The sequence below is a fragment of the Agelaius phoeniceus genome, chromosome 1, assembly GCF_051311805.1.
Source record: "Agelaius phoeniceus isolate bAgePho1 chromosome 1, bAgePho1.hap1, whole genome shotgun sequence".
NCBI lineage: Eukaryota > Metazoa > Chordata > Aves > Passeriformes > Icteridae > Agelaius > Agelaius phoeniceus.
Window position 1 is genome coordinate 30,467,620 of NC_135265.1, and position 13,739 is coordinate 30,481,358.

At 37.9% G+C, this 13,739-nt stretch overlaps 1 protein-coding gene across 1 annotated transcript; it reads right to left on the minus strand.

Annotated features, from left to right (window-relative positions):
• Positions 1 to 663: 663 nt before the first annotated feature.
• AGR3 (anterior gradient 3, protein disulphide isomerase family member) lies at positions 664 to 10,625 on the minus strand. The gene is made up of 9 exons (XM_054636700.2): positions 10,558 to 10,625; positions 10,320 to 10,443; positions 8,462 to 8,591; positions 6,160 to 6,223; positions 4,847 to 4,899; positions 4,135 to 4,211; positions 3,815 to 3,878; positions 2,762 to 2,845; positions 664 to 2,041 (listed from the first exon to the last, which is right to left on the minus strand). The coding sequence occupies exons 3-9, from the start codon at positions 8,565 to 8,567 to the stop codon at positions 1,992 to 1,994; spliced, it is 498 nt and encodes a 165-aa protein (XP_054492675.1). The 5' UTR covers positions 8,568 to 8,591; positions 10,320 to 10,443; positions 10,558 to 10,625; the 3' UTR covers positions 664 to 1,991.
• Positions 10,626 to 13,739: the final 3,114 nt, after the last annotated feature.

Consider the following 13,739-nt stretch of genomic DNA (forward strand, 5'->3'; position numbering starts at 1 on the left):
CAATGCACACAACATGGGCAACAAACAGAAGGAACTGGAAGCCACTGGGAATCAGGAAAACTGGTGCAGGTTGCCATCATGGAAACATGGTGGGCTGACTGGCACAACTGGAGTGCTGCACTGGATGGCTCTAAACTCTTCCAGTGGGACAGGCAAGGAAGGGGTGGCCCTGTATGTTGGGGAGTTTGGATGGCCTAGAGCTTGGTGATAGTGATGGCAGGGTTGATGTTTATGGGTAAGGGTTGGGGGAAGGCCAATAAGGCAGGAGCGTGTCCAGGGAAGGGCAATGGAGCTGGTGGAGGGTCTGGAGCACAAAGCTCCATGAGGAGTCGCTGAGGGTACTGGGGTTGTTTAGCCCGGAGAAAAGGAAGATGAATGGCTGCCGTGGCTACCCTGGGTCATCTCTGGCAGCTAGTTTGCATTCCTTTCTCCAGAATATCTCTGGCATGCTTGAAAGAGGGTATGACCACACACAGGGATATCTTGCCAAATCTGGAGCAGATAAAGATATAAATGAGTAGAGGTCAGCACAAATCAAAGGAATGAGATTTTCAGTTTAATTTTACTTCTAGCATTTTTCCCATAGGTTAAAAAGATCATGCTGATTGTAAAGACAATACATTTCTAATTACTGAAATAAGTTTTTTTTTCTTCGGTCAGGTCATTAATCTCTACTCTGTTGAATATATGCTTATATTCAAATTTTACATAGTTATGAACATATGGATATATGCAATATAACTCACTCATGACATATTAATACTAGGTATTGTGAATTAGCAAAGCTTTCCTGCAGGGATCTTTGGGGTGCAGAGGCAGCATCAAGCAAACACAAGTGGCACAAAAAAATGATACAGTTCCTTACATGTAACATAACATACATGCTCCTGCTGCAGCTGAATTGCTGACTATTTTTCCCTAACAAAAACCTGCATGGCTGGGATAGTAAACCATTTCAACTGACTTTAGCTTTTTACTGAAAACAGGTGTCCGCCCTTGCATACAGTAATCCTGTGAAAATTTTGCCAAGATTTTGTATGTCCAGATTCCCTCAATAAGCTGCCAAATTTATGGCGGAATGCTGCAGAAAAAGAGGGAATGGCCTGGGATGAGCTTCCCATGACTGAAAGGACATTAAAATGCCATAGAGCTAGGATAGACCTCCTCATTTTTCTCATGCCAGAATTCACAAACATCACTTAGCCTCAGGTTTGGAGCTCTGGGTCTATCTCCTTCCATCTCTCTTGCTTCATTGTATCTTTATTGCAGCAAAACATGTAGCTGCCTTTTGATTATTATCACCTCACTGAGACTGCATACTCAGTCTCTTCCATTTTCAGCTACCACAACAAAAATTAAAGGATTATACAAAGGAAAGCTAAGCCCAGAACTCAGTTGTTGTGGGGTGGTTTTGTTTATTTGTTTATTTATTTGTTTGTTTTTGTGGGTTCATTTTGGTGTTTTTTCCCCCTAGGAAAATTTATTCCAAAATTTATAGTATGAGCTTTCTGGTCTGCTTTTACAGCAAAGTTTCTTTTCCTTTAATGAAAAATGACTGTATAAAGCAGGGGTACACTAACAATTAATAAGCTTCTTGCAATAAAAGTTAAAATGAGGAGGCAAGATGCAGATATTAACTCATGTAATAAATTGCAAATAGTCATCAAAAAGGTTGTTTATAACTCCTCTTCAGAAGTCATAACTCACCTAAGTGAGTCATAATTGGTTGCTAAAGTACAGCTTGAATTTGCTGCACTTAAAAACATAGTTTTCAGTTATTTAGATAATTAATTGCAAAGTGTTTAATATATTTCTCCTCATGTTTTCCAAATGGGTGCTTTAGTCTTTTATTTTTGTTCTCCAAGTTGCACATAAACATTTCTTATGAAATCTGATATACCAAATCTGCTTTGTAAAAGTTCATCTTGCAAGTAGAGTCAGAGAGGTGCAGCTTCACCTCGTAGAGGTTCTGGTCATTTCACTGTTACTGGTTACAGTTCTGTCTGAATGAGGCGTAGTGCTTTCTTCATGTTCTCTATTACTGAAAGAAAATAAAAAAGAACTGTGAAAATGTATTAGAAGTACATTTGTACAATTAAAAAAACCCCACCTAGTTAGATTTAGTAAATTATTCACAATGAAATTGATTTATGGTCACACATTTTATTTTAGAGATTGGTACTAAGACAGAAAGTAAAAAATTTCATTAATCAAAATGTTTAACTTAAGGGATTTGACAAGAATCCTTTCAACTCCCCATTTCTCAACAGCAAGCTGGTAATCAGATGTGAAGTGTGTATTTGTGGTGAGATACTGCATTGGTGTCAAATAGATGGCATAGAGTAAGAACTGGCTCAACCTGAAAAATCACATTCCTTTCTGATATATGGCTGTTAGGGGTATGGACACAACCACCTGCATTTCTTTACTGATTCCCTCCCACCACTGGCTGTTTACATTGTACAGTCAGATACTTTTGAGTGACTTTCACCATTCTCCATAAAACTGCTCAGATCTTGATCCTGAAGGTTCTCACCCTTGATCTTTCAATTCTTCTTACTTGAATAGTCCCAATAAATTCAACGGGACAATGCATGTTTGTTTGCTAGAACAGGTTAGACCATTATAATTTATTGCAAATGCTCTCACAAGGAATTTATTCTTTACTTTGAGATCCTAATGGATTCTCAAGCACAAGTGATCAGGATGGGGCTATCTGGCTGCTTACAGTGTGAAATACAAAGGGCAAAGGGGCACTTACGGAACATCATGTCCTGCGGCTCGTACGTGTACAGCCGGTTGGAGTATCTTCCTGTGATATCAGCTCTTACCGTGAGAGATGGGTCTGAAAAAGGGTTTGGGTCAAACACTGCCTTCCATTCCCACAGCAGCTGAGGGTGATGGTGTGGCATTACTTTGGCAGCCCTGCTTCTGATTCCATCAGTGCAGCAATTACGAGGCCGTTATGCTCTGTTCCAAACAACTGCTCTTTACTTGGAGAAATCCTGAACAAAAGCTAATGCTCATTTTTATAGTACACAGCTATTTTTAAGTGCTAGGTTACACATTCATATTTAAAGAAAAATATCCTGTTTTACAGGTTCTGAGTTTACAACAGAAGAAGTTAATCTAATCAGATGCACGCAAAGTGGGGGTCATGCCTATCTATGGCAATATATGACTTACCTAGACCCTTCAGAATGAAAATCTTCTGATTACTAATGTTCCCAGAGTGGAAATAAGTTGTTGAGAACATCTCTTCTCTCAGTTACCCTTCCAAGTTTATTATTAATTTACCAATTGCTGAAACTACACTGCTCTTTGTCTGAGTGTGGGCTGGACTCTGAATGCCATCACGGAGTCACTCCAGGCTCCCTGTACAGTGAGTGAGGAGGAACAGGAACTCTGGGGCATAATTAATTTGGTACATTCCAGAAGTCAGCTTTAAAATGGGATAAATCCTTAGATGCCACTGACTATTGATTTATTCTGTGGTAATGTCCACTTTATAGCCATCTACATTCAGTCAGATATTTGACTTTTTTTATTAAACTTTGTCTTGTAACAGCACTAGAAAGAAGCATGGAGAGCAAAAACTCAGATAATAACAAAGTTTTAAACGTCCTGCTCTCAAGCCCAAATTAGTACCCTCCAGGATATATCTGTAATCTGAGGAAGTTTACAAGAGTCAAAGTATACAACAAAGGCAGAGAGATTTTCTTTTGGCAAAATGAATCACTTTGATGTCCCCACAGGTCAACAGTGGCATAATTCAGATATAACAACTTCAATGATACATAAATATTTTACATACCTACAAACATGATTCGAGGCACATATTGTCCATCAGGTGACAGGTTTTTATCTGTGGTTTCATGCTGGTATAAAAATTAAGGCTAGTTGTTAAAATGTTTCTGTAAATTTTGCTGAAATAGTACCACCTGTGAATTACCTTTTACCAGAAGACAAAACCAGATAGGTACTACTCGTGTGTGGATACACATGCACAATTGCCTCTACTTAAATAACTAAAATGTCAGATAAATTATCTAAAATGACATAAAAAACAAGGCAAAGAAAGAGAAAACACAGACCATGAAACGATACAGTCAAATTGCCCCAAACCCTTCATACCATGAGGTTCAGCATAATGAAGTTATTTTGGGCCATTTCCTGTATTTCTTCATTTTCTGCGAAAGCTTTCTTCAGTGCTAGAAAAGACAGGATCACTTTGAAATCCATCTCAAACGCTGCCTTTCCATCTGTGCTTGGGCACCACACTGGCCAGAGACTGGGCCACATTGTTCCTGTCTCTGCTGATTCACATTCCTGAGGAGACACTTCAGGCCTCTATCTCTGCTTTTGGGGGCTTTTTGGCCTGTGGCAGGGCAACCTCTGGCTATGAAAATGGAAGCTCTCTTCTGTTATTTATGAAGCCTGTTGTCTCAATGGATACCATGTCTTGGTTTGACAAAAGTGCATTATTCTCAGAAAATTCTTGTTAGATCAATTTCAGCAGCCCTGTCCTTGCTTCCTTCTTTAGTTACCATTTCAGGAGAGCTAAACAATATTAATTCTGTTCAATGAGTCAGTAGCCAATCTGTGCCTCTTAATTTAAACTGAGTGCTGCATTTGGGATAGCAGTACAGCAGCAGTGAGAATTTTTCATGTTCATTATTGCGTAGTTTCATAGTGGAGTTTTTGTAAATAATGGTAATAAATTTTTCACTTTTCATTTACCTGTTTTTCTGAATAATTTTCAGTAAGTGCAATGTTAATATATAGATAGGTTCAGTTTCTTATAAAAATATTCACAAGATTTTAACACACAAAAAATCAAAATTACCTTGGCAGTATTGACAGTCTTCCAAATGATGAATTACCATCAGTGGCTTGTTACTTTATTAATAATAATAAAAGATGTAGTTAGGTCATTTGACATGTATTCAGATGGATGATTTTACTAGCTGACTGAAAAAGGCAAATTGCATTTAATCTTATGTTAACCCACAGTAAAACCACATAAACATTCTGTAAAATATTATAGAAATTTCTGAGCGACGGAAAAGAGCATAAGCTCTTCATAAAAGAAAGAAATAGAGAAACAGAGTTTCTATGTCTAGATAGGCTGTCTATAGTAAGAAATTCTGGAAGAAAGAAACAACAGATCCACCATAATTTCATTCCCAGGCAGTAAATAATCAGGTTGAATAGGTATTTAATGTTGCTTAGGTGTGAATTTCTCCAGGGTTAAGAGAATAAAAATTATGTACATGAATTAGAATAAAATAGATTTGGTAATATTGGGTTTATCATCAAATACTTTCCATGAAAAGTTTCTTGTGTTTTAAGATTTCTTGAACAGCTATATGGGATGTTACTTATCTTCTGTAAATAGTTTGATAAAATGTTAAAATTTTATATTTTGGATGTCAAAACATAAACAAATTCTGTGCATTTCCTCCCATATTTTTAAACAATATTTACAGTTCAGCAGGTGGGTTATTAATGCTGGGTCTGCTTTCAATATCAGGAGTTGTCAATTTCTAACCATTTTCACACAGGGTACATGAAATTAGTTGTCTTTTGTTTTACATAAAATTTGCCTTCAATTGAGCAATAGCTCATGCTACACTATTATGATCTACAATGAACTGTAAAAGATATTTAAATAAATATTGTTATGAATTCTCAAATATATTTGCAGCTGAGTCTCAGAGAAGACAGCTTAGAACTTCCATTTCTATCAAGATAGTGAGAAAATATATCATGAACATATTCCAACTAAGAAAGTGTTGGGGGAAACATCAAAGGCAGTAGATCACCATGCAAGAGTACATGTAACAGATTTCAAGGAAGTAATCAGAAGTACATGATATTAAAACACAATAGATGTAGTTAAAAAATTATGGTATCTATTTATGATTGATAATTTAAATGACAACATCTCTTTTGTGGCAAAGAAATGACAGCATTACATTATGTTACTTCAGAGTCATGAGTCCTAGAAGTCCTTTTGTTTATAGACAGAGTCTGTTTTATTTAACTGGGTGGTCTGCAGATCAGCTCTCATGGTGTTTCTTTGCTCCCTCTCATTATTGTGTATTCTGGCAAGACCAAGTAACAACTTTGTCTTCATGCTACTTTTTAATCTCTTACCTTTTCTTTGCTTGATAAAGCCCTTCTTCATAAGTTTGCACCCATGTAATTTCATCTCCCCACCCTAGAAATAAAGCAAAAGGACTAGCTGCTGACCAGGCAAGTAACTCATAACAAATACGTTTTTTTATCTTTTTTCTTTTTTGTTTTTGTGCATTAACTTTTGTATGCAAATAAAATCTGGGGTTTTTAGTTGACAGTTCTCTAACATTGTGGATATGTTAATTTCACATCTCCTGATAGACACACTAAAAGGTTAAAAAATCTCAACCAAACAATCCAATCCTGCCCAAAAAATATAATCTGGTTGTATATCCACTTCAAGTCCTTTGACAGACTTTAAGTTATCTTATCTTTCTAAATGCTCAGAGGTTCCTAAATCAGCACCCTAGTCCTTTCTATCTTCATATTGTCTGCCCAGTATTTAATGTAGACCCTGGGACTTAAAGAGAAGCTGGCATATAAGAAGAGAAAAATAAAATATGACAGCTCAAATAAGATCAGCTTTAATATGAATACAATTAGAACAGTCTTGGAATATACACTTAACTCCAAAGTAACTTTAATCCCTGAAGTTGCAAGCCTTCATTTAATTAAGAATTCAGTAAAGGAATGGCTGTTAAATAAAAATCTCCACTGAAACAAAATCCTAACAAACATCAGCTCCATAGCTCATCCATAGCTGGGGACATACAGATCTCAAAAATCAAATGGTCTTCTTGGTTTTATGCCTTCAGTTTCCAAGGATGCCAGCCCTTGCATAGTAGATCCCTGTATCCTAGGCAGTGTGGTTCCATTCATGGGAATTGCTCTACAATTCTCATGGGAATTGTAGAACAGTTTCTGGACCTGGGCCAGGTTAAAGCTCTGTTTCTTCTGTGCTGTCTGGACAGTGCTTTGCCCAGCCCAGATTTGCTGTTGGATTTCTCACAGGACAATTGCTTGTGATGCTTGTAGATCATGTCTTGTTTCAGTACACAGGTCTGTCTGGGTGGTGGTGGGACTCTGGCATGCTGACCAGTGCCTTCCCAACCCTGGCTGCTGGCAGCTCCTGATGCAGGTAACTGCACACAGGAGTCAGCAATCTGGGGCATTTTGCAGCACATTTAAGCATTTTCCCATGGTCTGTGAAAATTACTGGGAAAGTGCTCAAGGCATCCCGATAGACCTGAAATAGAAAAGTTATATCTGTTTTCTGTGAGTACTTTGTAGTTTGCTTGCTGTTTTTTTTTTTGTTTTGTTTTGCTTTGCTTTTTTCCAAATCTGACATAATGTAAAAGATTTTGTTATCTTTTTTGTCCATTTAGGCTTACTGGGAAAAAATAAATCCTGATCTAGGCAAACTAAGCAACAGATCCCAGATTGATAATAACATTTCCCCAGGGACACTGCTTGCAAAAAGTGTTTTGAAATTTCTCTTAGGCTAGTCCAGGTGGTGCATGATTTTGTCAAATGATCTCTGAGCAATTAGGCTCAGATGAATGTCTGAGAGATGTGCAATTTTGCTAGGATAGGGAAAACTCAGATCCTGTGGGATCTGCAGGCATTACATGGCCTGCAGAAGAGGTTAGGAAGAGAGATGAAGGGATTTTTTTGTTGTTGTTGAATAGTCCCAAAAGGAGGAGAAAGATGGGGAAGGGAAAAAGAGCTTGCTAAGCTATTTTTCTGCTTGTATTTCTAAGGATTGATTAGATATAAATAAATTAAAACAAGGTCTTTATTTAATATCCAGGTTGAAAATTATGCACCATAGGGAAGTGAATTACACACAGTCATGCTTTGCAGTGGATATCTGATGAAAAGCAAAAAAAAAAGTCATGCAGGAAACCCCACCAGTGGTTCAAACTGTTGTGTGTACAAAAATGAGTCTGTAGAAAATGTGTTCCATAGCAACTGATGTTATGGTAGGTTACAATAAGAATACATATTTCAAATGGGTCTGTCAAAGAATATTTTTTCACTGACAGTCCTATACGTACATCTTGATTTAAGAGACTCAGTTTAGGTTATTTGCTTCTGTTAGATCACTATGAATTATACAAAATATACAGGTTACATGAGGCCCTCAGTCATATGCTTAATAAACTGATGGGGTCAAATTATCTGGAATGAGAACATATATTAATTACAGCATTACTTAACACTAAAGAAAACACACCTCAGTAAGTCTATATGTGCATTCTATGTATGTTTTATAAATATATATGTGTGTGCATTCTATAAATGCACATTCAAAAGAAACATATTTGTTGGTCTATATGGTAAGGTGAGGAGGTAACTACATTCAGTGAACATACAATACCTCTTGACAGGGTCTGAGGTGCTCGTTTTTCCTTTTTAATTGCCATGGCAAGGTTGGAAGTGACTGCAATTAGCAAGAGGGACAAGGCCAGTGTAGAATGGAGCATTATTTCCCTTCCAATGCAAGGAAACTGGGAAACAAAGAAACAGCTTTAGTCACATGGATTTGTCACTTGGTGCAGCATAGATCAATATGTTAGTGGCATCCTAACAATCTGTACTTCAGAGACACTTCTGGTTTTTTTCTAGAAATGCTTGCCTTTGTGAGGAAAATGCAAACTGGAAGTGCTTAATTTTGCTGTGCAATGCTACTTTCAGCAGTGAAAATGAGGCTGCAGGGTACTGTTCTCATGTGATTCTCATGAACTAGTACAGTGCTGTAATACTGGATCACAGCAATTTCAAGACACTGCTCCGGGTTTTTTCATTTCAGTGATACGTAACAGCATGGGATTTTTATTTCTTTTTTACATTGGAGCTTTTTTGTGAAAAGATGTATCATAATATCCTTCTTAATTAAGTAGGAAGATTGGCAAGAATTTGCCCCAAGTATAATGCTCTTTAAATTGTCCAATCCTTCCAAAATGTTGAAATTGCAGTAATTTTTTAAGTGTCTACTTAAAAAAATTCCCATTCTTTGTTTCATATTTTACACTGAATTTCAGCTTAACTCCTTCTGAATAAAACAATTCTTCTGTGTTTCTGTCTGGTGAGTATTCTCTTCCTGACCAAGATCATGATAAGAAATTCAGTAACTTCTTACATTGATAAACGTCAGAGAACAAAAGCAAGAGTTGATAAAAAGCATTACAAAGCCATACTGTTTTTAATTGATAAGTTTACTTTATTCCAGTACAATCATTTCTAGGCATTAAAGATCTGATACTCAGGTGGATATCAGATGGTTTCAACTGAGTTTAAAAAGTGTAATGCATGTAGGTCAGGATACCTCTCAGTCATCTTACTGGAGATTCCACTTTTCAGAGGTTGAGCTTTAGGAGCTACCAGGATGCCCCACTGAGAAATTACTTTGACTTGAATAAAAAAACCCCAAACCAAATGAATAATAATAACAACATCCCTCCACCCCTGCCTTGCAAAAAAAAAAAAAAAAAAAAAAAAAAAAAAAAAAAAAAAAAAAAAAAATTCCCAAGACATTTGTGCCTGTACTGATAAAGAAAACCTCTAGCTTGCATTTAAAATTGATGTTAGTATGGAAATACAACCTTGAGCAATGGCAAAAGAAAATGCTTCATACATTTTAGGACAAAGAGGCACGAAAAATACTGTTTTAATGGATCTCTTCACATCACAGAATCATTGTTAGCAGTTAAATGTCTTGTGAACAAATTAAAACTCCATTTCTAATAACTGGCAATCTCAATTAAAGAAATTCATTCTATTCAGGTGGCTGGAGAAGAAGTTGTACATTAAAATATGCAAAAGCTAGGAAAAAATACATTGCAATTTTGTAGTAGAAAGGAGTCTTTCATGATGTATTAATAAAAAAATCAAAATGTTAATCTCTTTAAATCACAGGTAAAATCATCTGAAGCTTATTACTTGATTATCCTATAGAAAATTAAGAGGGATTTGGAACTGCAACTGGAGGCAGTTTAAATTTAATATTCCATATTTTTGATGCTGCATATTCCAATATTATTTACTTGATTCAGATTAAAAAAGGACAGCCAAGACCACATAGGTTTCCTTCAATTCCCTGCCAGAACAAACATTTGCTAGCTAATCTCTATGCATCTATCATTTGTCTTTTTGTATAACTAGGCTTGTAAGGCATTTGTGAACAAAACCTCATTGCTTTACTAAAGGAGAGTTAAGAATGAGAAATACTTGCTCACCAGCCACGACCAGTTCTCCTGATTGAAGATCCTTTTCCTGTAATTTGTTAGTTAAAAATCAGTGATTTAAGCACAGAACACCTGAGCTGCCCAGGTCTCTGTGTAGCAGCAGCAGCACATTCACCTGGGAAAAAATGAGAGGAACCTCTGAGCTGAAAACCAAAATGTTGTGTTTCCACCCTCCCCCTGCTTTTCTGCCTGGCCTCCAACTTTCTCTCTTGCAAGTTCCCATGCTTACACACTGAATCCTTGCATTTCTCTTCATCTTAGCTTGTATCAGGTGTCTTGTATGAGGACTGGAAATAAATAGTGGCTTGTGTGTGTCTGCTAACACCCCCTCCAACAGTTTGAGTCTGGCTTTTGTCCAGTGAAAAAAGAAACCACCAATGAAAGCTGGAACTGGAGGTGCTTTTGTTCCCAAAGAATGGCAGGGTTCACTGGTGCTTGAAGATAGGAATGAACCTAATAGGAAGACACAAGGGTTACTTTGTGTAGAGAAGTGTAATTAACAAATAAAACAAACTTTCTTTTTTTTGAGCGGGAAAGAAAATTATTGATTTAAAAACTATGGTTTAAACCACCTGATTATTGCTGCTGGGAGTTGTAGTTTTAAAATATCTGGTTTTTTGGACATGATGCTTGATATAATTTTACTGAACTTGATGAATACAAGCAAAGTCCTTTATTCATCACCTTTGCATAAAGAAGGAATGAACTGAATCACCTTTTTCCTCCTCCTTGAATAGCTTTTGCAGGAGAATCAGAAGCAATCCTCTTTTGCTTCTTCTTCTCCCATGTATTTGTTTATATGAACTGTATGGTTACTGTTCTTAAAAATATTGAATTTTTCCAAAATTATGGAAATATTTTTGAGCTATTGTGTTCTTAAGTTCTGAGATTGTGTTTTTCATGGCACAGGTTTATTATTGTAAGGTGTAAAGTGGTAGACAGTCAATCAAATAGACTGAAATTAGTGCTGAGCTACCTGAGAATTCCCTTTAGCAGGATCATGTTCAGCAATTTGTCTCTATATTTAAGGTCAGAACTTCAGCCTTTGTTGATTTTGCTAGAGAGATTGGCAGCCCTGGTGAAAAAGATGTTGTTAAGGTTTAATGCTGAAAGAAAATGACTGTAATAATTTGTAAAACCAAGCTGGATGCTTTCAGTATTCCTATTCAGTCCCTGCTTGCTAAGTGCATCTGATCAGCTGCCTGTCCTTGATTTCTTCTGTTCAGCATCCACACATGAGTGGAGTGTGAAGCCAGAGCTCCATCCCAGGCACAATCTGTGCTGCCTGGCAGTCAAACTAGTGACCTGTGCAGCAGCAGGTACCAGCCAAATATTCAATTCAATCTCTGCAATGTAGAGCACATGCTTCTGCACCCCTCACTGAACCAGTGTGCTCTCACTCACTGAACTCAGCCAGCTTAGTCTGTAGGGTCATGGTGGTGGAAAGTCTTTCCATTTTTCTCCTCCACTCTAAAGATCAGTTTTGGAGACACAGCTATGGGTTAACTGTGTATACACAGTAATATCTAAGTCAAAATTAGGAAATGTAATAACTATCTAAAAGTAGGGCAGAGTAAGGCAACAATAAAGTATGTGTCAAAGACAGACTTCTAGAGTGAGAAAGATGTTACAGAATAACTGGCATTTGGAATCTCAAGCTGCTGCTTTTGTCTGAGTCATGCAGCAGCAGATCTAGGTAAGTATTCATATGTGTAGCTTATTTATGAAAAGTGAGACTGACTTTTAAATATTACTTTACAGAATGCTGCACAAATGAGGTTGCTGATGAAGTTCTTAGTCTGCCCAGCTCTGCCTTAGTTCCTGTGTGAGCAAGGGATGAGATCACAGCTCCTGTGACAGCTGCAATTCAGCACCAGTCCTGTAACCTCTATTGGCAATTCTGCCAAAGACTTTTACATGTGATCAATGTGCCTCTGCAAATCAATACAAAATTAATTAGTAGATCACAGAGAGAGGTCATAGTGTGGCCTGGAGGGGGGAGATGCACCACCACAAATACCCAAACCAATTTACAGTAAATAATATGGGAAAACTTTGCAGAACACTTGTTTTCATGGATGGGAGGTACTTTTGGCTCCTAACACTGCTATTTGGTGTGGACTGAGTCTGGATCTCAGTTGCACATTCAAGCAGCACATAGTACCAGAGCAGAGAACTACTCTTGGGGCTTAGAGTGCTGAGCATTAGCTTTCACTGCCAAACAGTTAAAGGAATAAGTGGAAAAACCCTGCAAATGTCCATTGGGCTTATGTCTTGACTGACAGCCAAAAATCAATTTCTGGATAATTTCAATGCAGTAATTTAAAGAAATCTAGATATGACATGGTGATTTGTTTCTGTGTGTGTGTTTTTCAAAACAGTCATAATTGTGGAAATAATTCTTCTGGTCCTAGAAGCTGATTCACAGCAGATGTACTTTCCCCCCACCCCCTTCCCTAAAAGCAGAGCTCTAGGTACTGCTCAATTGAACAAACTACTCCAGTGTTATCTGCATGCCAGTTGTTTGCTTTTGTTCCATCATTGCACATTTTTAGCTTTGTATTCCTGTAAAGACATTGTTATGGAACATAAGCATAATAATATAACTGGGAAAACATTTACTGAATTACTTCTTGCAGTGGTTTGTACTGGCTGCAAACAGGCCAATGACCGTGTTTTCACTTCTAAGCCTTCAACTTCTTCCAGTACTGTCACCTCCAACCCCTCTAAGGTTTTCTCTGCATTTTTTGGAAGCTGGCCCCACCATCCTTAAATTGCCCTGTGGTACAGCCCCTGGCAAACTTGGTTCCAGGCTTCATTGACACCTCACTCTCAGCTGCTCTGCAGCACTGTGCCTCCATGAGTCACTACTGTCTATTGGCTCCCACTTCTCAACAAGATTATTTTCCTGCCCTCTAGGCTTCTCAGATTTCCCAGAACTTTTTATAGATACAAAGCTTTGAAGACTGTAAGTGGAAAAAAGTAATTTATTATTTTTCATGGATTTTGCTGAGATTTACGGAATAAATGTGTTTTGGTAAATAAAAGGAAACCAGCTCTAGATGTTGTTGGCTCCTTCCTTCAGTCCAAAAGTACGATCTGTTCTGGACTGTTTATTTATTGCTGTGAGAGCCCTGGCAGGCAGGACTTTCTCTTCTTTCTCTTCTACCAGCAGATCTTTCTCTTACAGTGTGGTTCTAGCCCTGCCAGAGGAAGCCTGGGAAGCCACTCCGGCGTCCCAAGCTGCTGGTGCAGCCCAGGGCACTCACTGCCAGCCCAGAAGAGGGGTACAGCAGAGGGGTCTTTCCCCAAGGCTTTGCTGGACCTGGGCTGGCATAAGGACCTGCAGAAGGTCCCTGTCCTTCTCCGTTCCAGCTCCCTGTTGCTGCATGCAGTGCCCAGCTTGGGCTG